General features: G+C 45.9%; 1 protein-coding gene across 2 annotated transcripts in view; it reads right to left on the reverse strand.

The window, feature by feature from the left end:
• Positions 1-16,283, reverse strand: part of ALG10 (ALG10 alpha-1,2-glucosyltransferase) — a 26,933-nt gene continuing 10,650 nt past the window's right edge. For both annotated transcript variants that reach the window (XM_075599770.1, XM_075599771.1), the window contains exons 3-4: positions 7,019-7,216; positions 1-3,669 (exon numbers count right to left, since the gene is read on the reverse strand). In XM_075599770.1, coding sequence (XP_075455885.1) covers positions 2,623-3,669; positions 7,019-7,216 — 1,245 coding nt within the window. In that variant the 3' untranslated portion in view covers positions 1-2,622. The remainder of the gene's footprint in view (positions 3,670-7,018; positions 7,217-16,283) is intronic.

Consider the following 16,283-nt stretch of genomic DNA (forward strand, 5'->3'; position numbering starts at 1 on the left):
TGAATTGAAAGAAAAACATTTTATTAATAAAAAGAAAATAATGTTTGTACACATCAACAGTTTGCAAAGCAAGAAAGAAAATAGAATCGTTTGTCATTACATCTGTAGGGAAGTGACACTGAGGGATGTTTCTAACAGCCAGCAATATACTGGAAACGTTCATGAGCCTGGTGAAAGACTGCCATCACATGGCCAAATTGTTTCCTGGCAGGAGAATATTGTTAGGAAATTCCTAGCACAGTCTGACACGTCAGCAATGGTCTAAGTGCGAAGATACCATCAGTGCTGACAGTGGTGCTACCCATCGGCTGGTTTAGCTCACACTGCTAGGGCTGCAGCCCAGAAGAGCAGAGCTAGTGGGTCTGACACCAGTACCCTATTCCTCACAAGGTCCCTCAGGCTTGTCAAATAGTTTTTATGGAAGTCTGTTAAAGAAGTGTGGGATGTGAGTCATTTTAAATATACTTTGTCTATCTCATTAGCATATCTCCCAGGTATCTAAAGGGTGCCTCTTTATGAGCACAGTTGTCTCTCCGTATGTTATTTGAAGGTTTGAGGGGATACATATCTAGTGCTTGGGACTGACAAAATACGTCTGCCCCTCCTACTCCAAAATCCATATTTCAGGGTTTGGAACCGCAAACGGAGCCTGCCTTTTTGCGACTGAAAGGGACTTGCAAATTCGCGGCATGTTCGAATTTCTGCGAAAACTTTGCCCATCTATAGAATGTCTCAAAGTTTCTCACATAAAAAAAGCAGGACAAAAAAAGTGGCGAATACTCCCGCACCTCATTTATAAAATAAAGAAGTTCCACTGAAATGGGGATTTGTTTTCTCTATAAAATTCTATTGCCCCACTCTCTCAACTACAGATGTAGCCAGACTTACTGTCCTGTTGGACGCGGAGACCCATGGCCCCTCTGCGGCCACAAGGACAAGTGTCGCAGCACGGGAGGATTAATGCTGAAGGGATCCATGCTTTTTAATGGGACACCGCTTCGTTAATCTTTTGCTTAATGAGCCACCCCGCAGAGAGAAAACCGAAACTCACCTTTCTGATGTGTACAGCCTTGTCTGGTGCCTGTCTGCAGCCGCCGCTGCATCTGGATCCATGCCCCCTCGCAGACACTCTTAGCCCCTGGATGTAGATGACCAAATATGGTCATATAGCCTCCCCTGCATGATGAAGAGCCCCATATAAGGGCATCTACATCATCCAGGGGAGGGAAATACACTGCATCTCTTACCTTCAGCGAGCACCGGACACAGCTGCAGACAGCAGAGGCGGGCACCGGACACAGCTGCAGACAGCAGAGGCGGGCACCGGACACAGCTGCAGACAGCAGAGGCGGGCACCGGACACAGCTGCAGACAGCAGAGGCGGGCACCGGACACAGCTGCAGACAGCAGAGGCGGGCACCGGACACAGCTGCAGACAGCAGAGGCGGGCACCGGACACAGCTGCAGACAGCAGAGGCGGGCACCGGACACAGCTGCAGACAGCAGAGGCGGGCACCGGACACAGCTGCGCAGCTCATCAGAAAGGCGAGTTCCTGTATTTTCTCCCTGCAGATAGCCCCAAAGCTGCTGGGTCCCATTCAGAAGCATGGAAACCCTGCAGCATTAATCCTCCTGGGCAGCTTACTTTCCTCGGGGCAGTGAGGTCTCTAGTCGCAATCCAGCTGCACCGGCCCAGTGAAAATCCCAGCACCGAGAGCAGTAACTCTGACTACATCTGTACATGGCTGACGGGAATCACACACAGCAAATGTTGTGTTTGCCAATACAGTGGTCAAACTTTCCCCGCCCATCAGTTATTTTTTCTTTATAGAAATCCCAAATTTTGCCGAGATCAGTTTTGAAACAAGTATATAAAATACGTTTCAGTAATTTATTTATTTTTAATCGTTGATTTTTTGGGGGGGTATTCTAGTTTTCTTTTCCATGACCAGTCACTTTTATTTAAAAATATTTGGAAAAAAAAAAAGTGCTAAATCACATTCTATGACATCTAAAAAAAAATAATCAAGCAACTATTGCCATACACGTTAACAGCTCTATGATAAATGAACGCAGTTACAATGCTTTGTTAGCGAAAATTGATGACAGGGTTTCAACATTTGTATGCAAGATTCAGAATACACCGTGTACAAGTTGGAGAACCGTTACAAGTCACATGAAATTGTGGTTACCTATTCTATAACTCGACATGTTAAGAATACAAGGCTAAATTGAATCACCTGAGCCAGACAGACAGCAATTACATGAAGATTCAATAAATAATCTCTTCACGTCCCCAGCTGCTCTCCCGAAACAATAGACTTCCATTTCACCACAATGTATAAAATAGCAAACATTTTTATGCGGCCAAATAATTGGTTGCATTTTGACAATATACAATACTGACGTGTCAATTTGGTCCGTTTTGACCTAAATAAATGACTTTCAAAAAAAAAAAAAAAAATCAATATAAACAAAAATTCAAAATCTCAACAAAAAAAGTAATACAATTTATTTTAGCGAATTAGCGAAAAATTTTGCCCAGAAAAGCGCGTAGAGCAGAATGAACAAAGGACGCCAAAAATTAATTTCCCGTTATTGTAATAAGTCCTGTCCACCAACTCACCACATAAATCTCTGCGTTTCTTCACTATCGGGCCAGTGAAAAGTTGCATTCAAGAAGAGGTGAAAAGTCAAGGCGTTCACAGTAAGGTACAGCGCCAACTCCAGAAGAAGCTTGGTTTGAGAAGGAATGGATATGTTCAACCTAAAGATAAGGTATGGCAGAATAAAGTAACGAAACTCCAGCAATTTCTGAGGGACCGTGGCAACGAGTAAGCAGACAAGAAACATTAGACGCCAGAAGAAGGACTTGCCCTTTAGTGCATCAGCAAAACTCCAAGCAGCAAAGAGATAACCTGGAACCAACAGGTATTGTATCAGCTCGTGTCTCTGGAATATTTTCTTCCAGACATAGAAAGGGTAGTGGCGGTTATCTGCGACCAAGTACTTATGTACATAAGTGAACTTCCAGACGAGAAACAAAGAGATGCAGGTCAGTGTTGTATATAGAAGAGGGCGTCTCCATACAGACCTAATGAAGTCTGCTATTTTCTGTACAGAAAGTAGGTGAGGAAGGGAAAACAGAAGGGTAAAAGCGAAAAAATAAAACAGTTGCGGGAAGTTTAAACAGGCTTCGTGGCTACTTCTGTCTCCAACAACTATGCCACCATTAACTACAACAAAAGCAAGGAAACCAATAACTAAAATGATATACGGCCAGGTCAGTAGAATAAGTGTTATTACGTTCTTGAAAGACATGGTGTAATGAACAAGAAACATTACAGCTTCCACTGTTTCTGAATATGATCCCCTTGCTAAGGACTTTTCATCTCTCTTCTTTAATTGGGTCGCCCACGCTTCTGTTAGGTTTTCCGCAACGATACTTCCAGCACAAAAAATAATCCATATGATGTTTGTTTGTCGAAACAAGAAGGCACACAACCCCAAAAGGGCTGCGCTTTTATGGTTTCCGTAAAGGCACATTAAATAAGTAAAAAGAATAAAAAACGTGGATCCTGTGTCTGTATAGTAGAGGAATGTGAAGAAATAAAGTGTAGGAAACATATATAAATTGAGGGTAGACAAGATTCTCTTAAAGCTTGAAACCTAGGAAGAAAAAAGGAAAAAAAAGACAATATATAAAACAGTTCATTGTGGTATGGAAAGGATGTCGGAATTGTTCAAAAACATGGATTAGAAATCTTGAAATATCAAACATGTTACAGAATCGTGCAACAGACATTGCAGAATTACAGAACAAAGATAATTAGACAAAAAAAAAACCACTAACAACTCCCAACCCACCAAAGTACCATTCCATGATCGGAGATGAGGTAATGGAAATGAAAGGAGAGAATCATTTCTAATGACAGAATCATTTCTAATGACAAAGCAAAATCAGAACAGTTGCGGATCTCAATTACAGTTTGAGGAAGAAGCTAATTAGGCTCCAGTGATTACTCACAACAGGTTGTCCCTTCCTTTTGATTCCATCTCCGATTACAATCTGTTTTATGATGTTATAGGACCAAATAACCCCTAAAACATCACAAATGGTCATATACTTGCCATCAATAATGTACATTAAATGTAAATTCCAAACCAAAATCGAAATATTGATGCATTAGGACAGGAGTGGGCAACTCCAGTCCTCAAGGGCCACCAACAGGTGAAGTTTTCAGGATGTCCACGCTTCAGCACAGGTGGCTCAATCATCGGCTCAGTCATAGACATGAGTACAGGGTGTATTATAGGCTTTAGCAATCATGAAGTCCAAGATTGAGCCACCTGTGCTGAAGCAGGGATATCCCTGTTGGTGGCCCTTGAAGACTGGAGTTGCCCATCCCTGTATTAGGAGGACACTTACACCTTCATAAAATTAGTCCTGAGAACTGCCTGCATTTGTGTTGGTCATGCCATACATAGGAGTGATTGTAAATATACACACTAGCATCCATAACACAAAGTAATGACAAAATAAAAGCGTGAAAGAAAAGAAGATAGACAGGACATTACTGTGTGCACATTCACCTCAATATGTTAAACTAAAATCCAGGAACATAACACAACTGACAACCCTGAAAAAGACACATCACCTTTAGCTAATATGACATGAGAGTACAGTGTGTAATATAGGCTTTGGCAATCATGAAGGGATGACAAGATGATGTAGTCAGCAATGACTATGTCCATAACACGACACATTTGACTGTTTCCTAGTTAGGCATTACACTACACGCTTTAACTCGTTTTCTGCTAAAAATCCTACAATGAATAGTACTTTTCACCTTCTCACCAACCTTGTTATTAAGCCCCAAGGCTTACAGTATGCCACAGAACTGTTTCTGAAGGGCTTACTACACCAAAACACACAGTAAACTGTATATAAAATTAAAGTTATATTTGCCTGATGCATTTCATGTGGAGCTAATATTAATGTATATCACGCAACACTCAAGCTATGGCATAAATGCTTTTGAATGCTGTGGAGCAGCCACGATGTGATACATGTGATACACCGTGGGCATGTATGATGGATTGGTACAACCAAGTGTATTTATACCGAAGTTGATATTTGGATGAATTTTATGCATATTGTAGGGAACTGGTACCAGTGGTATTTATGAAAGTATTTTGCATTTTCATATGTAACCCTCCCTGTCTGGCTTCTGGGGAGATTACATGTGTGTGTTGTATGGCTACTCCGCATGGGTTACCTTGACTCATGGGCTGGATTAAAGCGGTTGGGCGATGAGGTAGCAAGGTTGTAAAATAATAACTTTTATAGTACAACGGTCATTTGTGTCCCCAAGCTCAGGGACCCCTCATTCACATTTGACAACGTTGCACTGTATTTTATATCAGACGTACATGAATACGGTTCTTCCATTAGTGCCCACTCTTAATACTCAAATGGCGGTACAATTACTTAGTTGCTCTACGTAGATATGGGACCCAGCTGGATCTGTTGCTTCAGAATCTCAAACGGTATTAAGCTGGTCTCAATAGGCCCCCTACAGGAGTCCCGGTGGGTCTTTATCCCGTGACTCAATACCTTTGGCCTGTTTGGGAACTGCCACTTCCAACCAGACTGGTGAGGAATATTAGTGCAGATCCGGAGTTGGAGCTGATCCGCGGACACTCAGGAGCCCTCTATTCTGAGGCCCTGTGTGGTGCACCATATTCCCTTTCCTGTAATATTCAGGACTCCATTTCTTCTTTTGGGCATCCTTGCTTAAAGGGTACTGTCCCAAACTACAACATAATAAACAGGGGGGCTTGGTCTGCACTATTACTTTATAAACATTACTTATCTACTCTCTCTGAGGCTTCTCTCCTCTTGTTCTCCTGCAACCTAACCTTCTTCAACTGTCCTTCCCCTTATATACTCTGCGTGTCTACTCTCTCCGAGGCTTCTCTCCTCTTGTTCTCCTGCAACCTAACCTTCTTCAACTGTCCTTCCCCTTATATACTCTGCGTGTCTACTCTCTCCGAGGCTTCTCTCCTCTTGTTCTCCTGCAACCTAACCTTCTTCAACTGTCCTTCCCCTTATATACTCTGCGTGTCTACTCTCTCCGAGGCTTCTCTCCTCTTGTTCTCCTGCAACCTAACCTTCTTCAACTGTCCTTCCCCTTATATACTCTGCGTGATGTCATGATCCTATGACAACACAGGATGGGGCCCGGTATACACCAACCATACTAGTAACCCTTAAGAGGGGGGTTACACTTATGATTTTTAGTTGTGTGTTCAATAAAGGATTGTTATGATATAATCAAATATTTTTGGGAGGTACTGTATTAAGAGTGCACCAATAGTCTTCTTTTTTTTGTTTCCTCCATCATTACCCTCTCGCTCTGTCACAAGGTTAACCAGGGGTAGAAAGGGCATTTTATTTGTGCCAAGTCCTGATCTACAACGTGACATCACACAAAGGGGGATTAGCTAGAAGTAATTCAACCCCTACAAATGTGAACAAACTAACTTCAAAATGATTTTAAGCGAGTTATGGGCATTTGAATTTTCAGAAGACTGACACCTTAAGTAACCTCTTCCAACTAAAAAGTATATATTTCCTTTACTCTTTAATCCAATTATTGTTTATGGCTGTTCTACAATAAGGTTGCTACATTTTGTTCTGGTAGAACTGGAAAAGTAGTCCTGGGTGCTTCTCATGTGACCAAGCAACTTCTGACTCTTAAATCACATGTCCACCTACAGGGGAAAGAGTCAGGACAACTGCAGCAGAAGGGGACCTGGCCGGCCGATTACAGGCATTGGGTCCTGTGGTCCTTGCACACAGGGCGAGCAGAACCCCCTGCTCAACAACCTGTCAGCACCCCTCTCCGCCCACCAATCCGGAGTCCAGTTCCAAACTCTAGTCAGGAAAGCTGTTAGTCAACACGTCAATACTTCTCCAATGATTTAACCACATGCACCGAGGTTTGCCGCTTACCTTGTTTTTATGGTGTATCCTACAAATAATTAAATAGAGCAGGTACAGATTGCCAAGGCTAAACAGAAGGTTAATGAACCGCAGCATCCCAGGGGAGCAGACCACGCTTCCACTCCATCCAAAAACCCAGGCAGCGGGTTTCACTATGCCCACAGATAGCAGGTATAAGCCAGGAAGAGTCGTGATCATCGGATCCCACTTCGAACCAACAAGACAAAAGAGGGGAAAAAAATTAGCTATTAAAATAGGAAGAATTTAAAAAGTTGCTCTGTATGTTTGTAGCATAAAGCCTTTACTCTTCATACCCATCTTAAATAAAACATGTAGCAATGCATCATTATCGAATAGAATCTCTATGCACTTCCAACCTCTGTGTCCATAGAGAAAACATAACTCCAGTAACTGTAAACTCTATAGAGCACTGGTTTCCAGTCTTTTAAGAACCATGCAGAACCCTTTACTAATGTATTGTCACTGTTGTGCAAACCCTTGAAAATGTACTGTGACTTTGCAGAAGTCTAGACCACTAAAACCATGCCTGTAAAATACCACTCCTGTGATGGGACTTTATTTTTTAAACAACTGAATTGCTTTCTATATTGTGTAGCCCCTCTTCCCATGGTCAACAGAAGAGGGGCCACAGCAAAGTGTCCCAATGTCTGTTAGATGGTGCATTAAAGTGCAGGTGGTGCTCAGTGGCTTGTTACCTTATTTTTCTCAGAGTGCTGGCACCCATGCTGGCTGGGGTGGTGAGCAAATAAGTAGAGGGCGCCAGGAACTTTTCTTAAACGTTATTATGAACAGTCCAAACACAACTTCTTCTTTGGGAATGTGGTCTGAACATTCCAAAGAGGAACAAATCTTTCCTTTGCCGTCACCTTCAGAGCAACACACTTTCCTAATGAATGGCTGCTCCCACCTCCACTGGGACCCGTTGGCAGAAAGCCCTCACGCTTGAGGTTGCACACCATATCCCCCCAACACAGCTTAAGTGCTTACCCTCTTTTGAGGACAGCTATGAACCTTTCCCTCTGGCAGCTATGAGGTTATACTCTAAGGCTCTATCGCCGAGGAGCCTATGGTGAAGTGCCTTGCCATCTCCTCTTGTGAGTAGGACACGCCTAAGGGTCATATAGGGGACTCTATAATTGGTAGTGATATTTGCCTGTCTGGAAAATAGCTAAATTGGCTGCTACCCTGGTTACCTACTAAAAAACTGTATACATACATATTTACAGGCGAGACCCCCTCCTCTGGTTCCTCCTGGGATCTGAGGGTGGAGTTCTTATCCCCGCCTATTTATTACATTTCTCCCTACCCGTCTCTGGGAAGAAGAAGGGCGGGCTTAACCTATGCCAAGTCACCCTAGATCAGGTGACCCTTCCAACATATTCAAGAACGAGGTGTAGCCTGGCACCTGCCTGATCTCTTTGCAACATACTATCTAAACTAAGGCCCCGTTTATAGTGGCCGTGCACGACGCAGCGCATGACGTCACGCGCACGAAACCTGCACTGAGGTCCGAGCCATGGAGGACGAACCGCTCACGTGACCCGGCTGTCGCGCGGCAAAGACAACAAATTTTGCTTTCTCAAGAATCACGCGCGCTCTATGGGCGGCCTCATAAAGAAGAGGTTTGTTGTTCGCGCTGCGCATGTGCGCCCACTATAAACCCGGCCTAAGGGTCATTACTTGAAGCTAACTTCTTTAAACACCTTTGATTAGGCTCCCACAGGGGTGCTACAATTGTATAAAATGTTGAATATTACGGTATAACAGTTAATGACATTTTTGAATTATTAAATGAAGAAGAAGCAACAACAAAAATATATATGATTCGGTATTAAACAATAAAGATCCACCAATATCAAAGTTTTATTAGGGATCCCCTAGAAAGATCTTGCAGAACTGAAGGCTTCAACGGAACACAGATTAAAAACCACTGCTATAGCGTCCCAATGTAAGAGTTTGAAAGCTAAAGAAAGAAAAAGACAGCCTTTGAATTAAAAGAAAAATAGACAAGCTCTTGCTGTAATAACTTTCTGGAGAGCCAATAAAATCTTGTACAAACACATTTTCCACCCTCTTATCTATATTCATAAATATTCATTTCACCAGGGAAAGCATTATTAAAATTAAAGAACAGAAATTGTCGGCATTCAAGTGTCTGAAATGATTACATCACATTCACAGGGTTACTAACCGATACAGAAACCTGCCATGGCGTGGGCGCTATGTGCCTCAGGCCTAGGCCTCAGCCTGACTGATTAGATTTTAGTCACGTCAGTGTGTTATTTCATCACTCTATAGCAGGGGTGCTCAACTCCAGCCCTCAAAACTTTCCCCCCAACAGGTCAGGTTTTGAGGATATCCCTGATTCAGCACAGGTGGCTCAATCAGTCCCTGCTTAAGCACAGGTGGCTCAATTAGAAGCTCAGTCTTCGCTAAGCCTCTGTCTGATTGAGCCACCTGTGCTGGGATATCCTGAAAACCTGACCTTTTGCGGGCCTAGGGCTTGAGGACTGGAGGAGTTGACCACTCCTCCTCTATAGTGTCTATTCCCTCTAACTTTAAACACGTTCATTCTTCATGCTACAATGGCTCCTTTTCTATGAACCTCCATTAAACTCCAACCCATAAATGATCGCTCTTACTTGCTTTTATCGTGGGTTTGTTTCGCTGCATCTCCTTGTAGTTTAACTATAACTATTCACACGCTTCCTTAGCTCAACTTCCCTCCTCATTATAGTGCTGGACACACCTTTACAAAAATAACTGTATTAAAACTACTGTCATTCTGCTTACAAATACTTCATGCTTATTGTGCTGTACATTACATCGTTTCAAACCTCAGCATGGGTTCAAGAAGCAGTTTAGGCACTTCATTTAACCCCTTTTTTTCCAGACTTAAAATTGGCCACATAATTCAGCCACAAGGGCTGCCTCACTTTTATTGTTATCTCAACGTGAGTTATACCCCTTCTCTGCTAGCGGTGCCCCACTGGCAGTAAAAGGGGTACAAAATGGCACACGAAAAAGTAAGTCAGGAAAAGGAGATGTCAATAAAATAGTGTAGTTTCCCTGGTGATCGATCCCCTCCCCCCTTCCTCATATTCAATCATTTCCTCCCCCAAGTTTAATTTTTTATTTATTTATTTATTTTTTTAAATAGCATTAAAACAATAAAAGGGAATATTGCTGCATGCATTTTGCTATTCATCTTTCTGGAGGGTGGTTTTTTTTTTTTTGAGTTAATGACCACGTCAGCCCTAACTCCAGGAACTCCTCAGCTCCAGCGATATAAATGTTTTAAAGATTGAATGTACTATCCAATCCGTGTCATGTAGAAAACACAGCTAGAGAGAGCCAGTGGCAAAATGGATGGGATGGCACAATCGGTGTGCTCACGGGCATATCATTCCCTGGACCCTTTGTCTGCGGTTCAAGCACTGTGTGACACGATAATGAGGTGAATGAAGCCGTTCCAGGGATACACTCATCAATTCTCTATGTCTGCAGCGCAGAAGAGAAATGGAAGCATGCAACATATCTGCCAGCGACATCAGTTAAGATAATATCTATTTAAATCATATGATTGAATGATTATGACAATGACATGTATTTAATCATTACCAAAAAGCCATTACTTATTCAGGCAAAATAAGTCATGTCTATTTATCAAATATTTTACCAGGGGGAAAAAAATACATCGAGAGGTTTCTCTTTTACAAGTGGCTGTGAGAGTGTTGTTTGTGAATGCAGTATGGCAACCAGAGGGTTAAACTTTGTTGAGGCACTGTATTTCTTTACAGCGACAAGTAATCAAAGCGATTAAATAAATACCTTGTCCTAGAAAGAGGATGCAGGACAACCACTTTATGGCCAGCTGTCAATGTTTAGATGACACTAGGGGTGGAGGAAACCTACTCAGAGTCTTGAAGACTGTAAGGCAGCGGTGCGCAAACTGGGGGCGCACCCCCCAGGGGGCGGGTGATTTGTCTGGGGGGGCGTGGCGGTTGCAGAGCGGCGCTCTACCCCCATGCATTTAAATTAATGCCGGGGGATCGCGTGAGGCCTCTGCAAATTCACTTACCTTCTCCCTTCGGCGTCAAATGACGTTACGTTGGCATGGCAACGTGACATCACATGACCCCGCAGCGTCATTTGACGCCGGGAGCAAAGAGAAGGTTAGGGAGGGGGAGCACGAGCAGGAAAGATTGCGCAGCGCTGCTGTAAGGTACCATGTGGACAACTTCAAAGACAGTTATACAACGCCCCCGGGGACATACCCATAAAGATTATACAAACGGCATTATATTCTTATTGGTTTCATGCAGTAGTTCGTTAGCATTGTCACTTATGTCTACGTAGTAGGGCCATAATCAGTTGCCATAGAGCACAGGTGCTTAACTCCAGTTCTCAAGCCACCCCTCCCAACAGGTCAGGTTTTCAGGATATAGCAGCTTCAGCACAGGTGGCTCGGAGGCTTAGCGAAGACTGAGCCACCAGTGCTGAAGAAGGGACTAATTGAGCCACCTGTGCTGAAGCTGAGATATCCTGAAAACCTGACCTGTTAAGGGGGGGGGGGCTAGAGGACCGGAGTTGGGCACCCCTGCACTAGAGCATACGTTAATAGAACTCCACTGTGACACGTATCAGATAATTACATTTCACCCTCAAAGTTCCAAAGAAACCACATAAAACACATGTGTGTACGACTGGGAACTTCTCTTAGGTCAGGGCCATGGTCAAAAAACCCATGCTGAGGCGAAACATTATCCCTATCAGCACGGCTTTAGTCTGCGCTTCCGCAGGCGTGTGGAATTGCAGCCGCCTGGGAAATTTAAGTTTTCCCGCTGAGGGAAGCGGAGGGCCGGTCACGTGACTGCCAAAAGTCAATGGCAGTCCGTGACGTCGGCGCCGTGACGGGCGCGCTAGCCCCGCCTCCCGCCCGGCACAAAAGCGCGCACGCTGACACTCATGCAGGAACAGAAAAACTCCTGCTTGAGCAGGAGAGCATGAGCGTCAGCGCTGCTGAGCGCTGTCAATGTAAGGTCCGAGGCCTTAGATTTGATGATGTTAGTATCATGACTCTGGTATTTACTAGGAGAGCGTCAGAGTTAGGGTGACCATTCGTACCGGTTTTACCGGTACAGTCCCGGTTTTTTGAGGCCTGTCCCGGTTTAAGTCTGTCCCGGTTTTTGTCCCTGGTCCCGGTATTGCGGGGCAGCGGCGGTGAAGAGAATGCGGCGACCGGTAAGTATTGTCTATGTGCGTGTGAATGCTGCCGGGGGGACTAAATGCAGGAGAATGCCGGGGGCGGGACTTAGAATGCCGGCCGGCCCGTAGGGGATTGGATGAATGATGCTGCCGGGGGCGGGACTTAGAATGCCGGCCGGCCCGCAGGGGATTGGTCGCAGCATGTCAGAGGAAGCCGGGGGCGGGGCTTCCGCTTTGTGAAGCGCACACGTGACTGACTGCCTTCCCGCTCCCGGCTCCTCTGCTCTGTGCGCGGTGAGTGTCCCCCTTCTGTCCCGGGTCCCAGCCGGGGGGGGGGGGGGGGGGGGGGGGGTGCGCAATAGGAGGTGGTAGCAGGGGTGCGCCTGCCCTTGCCCCCGCGTGCGCCTGCCCTTGCCCCCCGGCACGCGCGCCTGCCTTTGCCCCCCGGCGCGCGGGCCTACCTTTGCCCCCCGGCACGCGCGCCTACCTTTGCCCCCCTGCCTTTGCGCTCACTTCCCCCCGTCCACTTGGTGGGCAGTGGTGGCTGCGCGTTGTGCGGGCGGTGCAGGGGCTGGCGGGGTGTATGTGTGTGTGTGTGTATCAGTGGGTGTGTGTGTGTGTGTATCAGTGGGTGTGTGTGTGTGTGTATCAGTGGGTGTGTGTGTGTGTGTATCAGTGGGTGTGTGTGTGTGTGTGTGTGTATCAGTGGGTGTGTGTGTGTGTGTGTATCAGTGGGTGGGTGTGTGTGTGTATCAGTGGTGTGTGTGTGTATCAGTGGGTGGGTGTATCAGTGGGTGGGTGTATCAGTGGGTGTGTGTATCAGTGGGTGTGTGTGTGTATCAGTGGTGTGTGTGTGTATCAGTGGTGTGTGTGTGTGTGTGTGTGTATCAGTGGGTGTGTGTATCAGTGGGTGTATGTGTGTGTGTATCAGTGGGTGTGTGTGTGTGTATCAGTGGTGTGTGTGTGTATCAGTGGTGTGTGTGTGTGTGTGTGTGTGTGTGTGTGTATCAGTGGGTGTGTGTATCAGTGGGTGTATGTGTGTGTGTATCAGTGGGTGTGTGTGTGTGTGTATCAGTGTGTGTGTGTGTGTGTGTGTATCAGTGGGTGTGTGTGTGTGTGTATCAGTGGGTGGGTGTGTGTGTGTGTATCAGTGGGTGGGTGTGTGTGTGTGTGTGTGTGTGTGTGTGTATCAGTGGGTGTGTGTGTATCAGTGGGTGTGTGTGTATCAGTGGGTGTGTGTATCAGTGGGTGGGTGTGTGTATCAGTGGGTGTGTGTGTGTATCAGTGGGTGTGTGTGTGTATGTGTGTGTGTGTGTGTATCAGTGTGTGTGTGTGTATCAGTGGTGTGTGTGTGTATCAGTGGTGTGTGTGTGTATCAGTGGTGTGTGTGTGTGTGTGTGTGTGTGTGTGTGTGTGTGTGTGTGTGTGTGTGTGTATCAGTGGGTGTGTGTGTGTGTGTGTATCAGTGGGTGTGTGTGTGTGTGTATCAGTGGGTGTGTGTGTGTGTGTGTGTATCAGTGGGTGTGTGTGTGTGTGTGTATCAGTGGGTGGGTGGGTGTGTGTATCAGTGGTGTGTGTGTGTATCAGTGGGTGGGTGTATCAGTGGGTGGGTGTATCAGTGGGTGTGTGTATCAGTGGGTGTGTGTGTATCAGTGGTGTGTGTGTGTATCAGTGGTGTGTGTGTGTGTGTGTGTGTGTGTGTCAGTGGGTGTGTGTATCAGTGGGTGTATGTGTGTGTGTATCAGTGGGTGTGTGTGTGTGTATCAGTGGTGTGTGTGTGTATCAGTGGTGTGTGTGTGTGTGTGTGTGTGTGTGTGTGTATCAGTGGGTGTGTGTATCAGTGGGTGTATGTGTGTGTGTATCAGTGGGTGTGTGTGTGTGTGTATCAGTGTGTGTGTGTGTGTGTGTATCAGTGTGTGTGTGTGTGTATCAGTGGGTGGGTGTGTGTGTGTGTATCAGTGGGTGGGTGTGTGTGTGTGTGTGTGTGTGTGTATCAGTGGGTGTGTGTGTATCAGTGGGTGGGTGTGTATCAGTGGGTGTGTGTATCAGTGGGTGGGTGTGTGTATCAGTGGGTGTGTGTGTGTATCAGTGGGTGTGTGTGTGTATGTGTGTGTGTGTGTGTGTATCAGTGTGTGTGTGTGTGTATCAGTGGTGTGTGTGTGTATCAGTGGTGTGTGTGTGTATCAGTGGTGTGTGTGTGTGTGTGTGTGTGTGTGTGTGTGTGTGTGTGTATCAGTGGGTGTGTGTATCAGTGGTTGTATGTGTGTGTGTATCAGTGGGTGTGTGTGTGTGTATCAGTGTGTGTGTGTGTGTGTATCAGTGTGTGTGTGTATCAGTGGGTGGGTGTGTGTGTGTATCAGTGGGTGGGTGTGTGTGTGTGTATCAGTGGGTGTGTGTGTGTGTGTGTATCAGTGGGTGTGTGTGTATCAGTGGGTGTGTGTGTGTATCAGTGGGTGTGTGTGTGTATCAGTGGGTGTGTGTGTGTATCAGTGGGTGTGTGTGTGTGTGTGTGTGTGTGTGTGTGTGTGTGTGTGTGTGTGTGTATCAGTGGTGTGTGTGTGTGTGTGTGTGTGTGTGTGTATCAGTGTCTGTGTTTGTATCAGTGGGTGTATCAGTGGGTGTATCAGTGGGTGTATCAGTGGGTGTATCAGTGGGTGTATCAGTGGGTGTATCAGTGGGTGTATCAGTGGGTGTATCAGTGGGTGTATCAGTGGGGTGTGTGTATCGTGGGTGTGTGTATCGTGGGTGTGTGTATCGTGGGTGTGTGTATCGTGGGTGTGTGTATCGTGGGTGTGTGTATCGTGGGTGTGTGTATCAGTGGGTGTGTGTGTGTGTGTCAGTGGGTGTGTGTGTGTGTCAGTGTGTGTGTGTCAGTGTGTGTGTGTGTGTGTATCAGTGGGTGGGTGTGTGTATCAGTGGGTGTGTGTGTGTGTATCAGTGGGTGTGTGTGTGTCAGTGGGTGTGTGTGTGTATCAGTGGGTGTGTGTGTATCAGGGGGTGTGTGTGTGTATCAGGGTGTGTGTGTGTGTATCAGGGGGGGTGTGTGTATCAGGTGTGTGTGTGTGTGTGTGTGTGTATATATATCAGTAGGTGTGTGTGTGTGTGTGTATCAGTGGGTGTGTGTGTGTATCAGTGTGTGTGTATCAGTGGGTGTGTGTGTGTATCAGTGGGTGTGTGTGTGTGTATCAGTGGGTGTGTGTGTGTGTATCAGTGGGTGTGTGTGTGTATCAGTGGGTGTGTGTGTGTATCAGTGTGTGTGTGTGTATCAGTGGGTGTGTGTGTGTATCAGTGGGTGTGTGTGTATCAGTGGGTGTGTGTGTGTATCAGTGGGTGGGTGTGTGTATCAGTGGGTGGGTGTGTGTATCAGTGGGTGAGTGTGTGTATCAGTGGGTGAGTGTGTGTATCAGTGGGTGGGTGTGTGTATCAGTGGTGTGTGTGTGTGTGTGTGTGTGTGTGTGTGTGTGTGTGTGTATCAGTGGGTGTGTGTATCAGTGGTTGTATGTGTGTGTGTATCAGTGGGTGTGTGTGTGTGTATCAGTGTGTGTGTGTGTGTGTATCAGTGTGTGTGTGTATCAGTGGGTGGGTGTGTGTGTGTATCAGTGGGTGGGTGTGTGTGTGTGTATCAGTGGGTGTGTGTGTGTGTGTGTATCAGTGGGTGTGTGTGTATCAGTGGGTGTGTGTGTGTATCAGTGGGTGTGTGTGTGTATCAGTGGGTGTGTGTGTGTATCAGTGGGTGTGTGTGTGTGTGTGTGTGTGTGTGTGTGTGTGTGTGTGTGTGTGTGTGTATCAGTGGTGTGTGTGTGTGTGTGTGTGTGTGTGTGTATCAGTGTCTGTGTTTGTATCAGTGGGTGTATCAGTGGGTGTATCAGTGGGTGTATCAGTGGGTGTATCAGTGGGTGTATCAGTGGGTGTATCAGTGGGTGTATCAGTGGGTGTATCAGTGGGTGTATCAGTGGGGTGTGTGTATCGTGGGTGTGTGTATCGTGGGTGTGTGTATCGTGGGTGTGTGTATCGTGGGTGTGTGTATCGTGGGTGTGTGTATCGT

Source organism: Ascaphus truei, chromosome 5 (assembly GCF_040206685.1).
Source record: "Ascaphus truei isolate aAscTru1 chromosome 5, aAscTru1.hap1, whole genome shotgun sequence".
In the NCBI taxonomy this organism is placed as follows: Eukaryota; Metazoa; Chordata; class Amphibia; order Anura; family Ascaphidae; genus Ascaphus; species Ascaphus truei.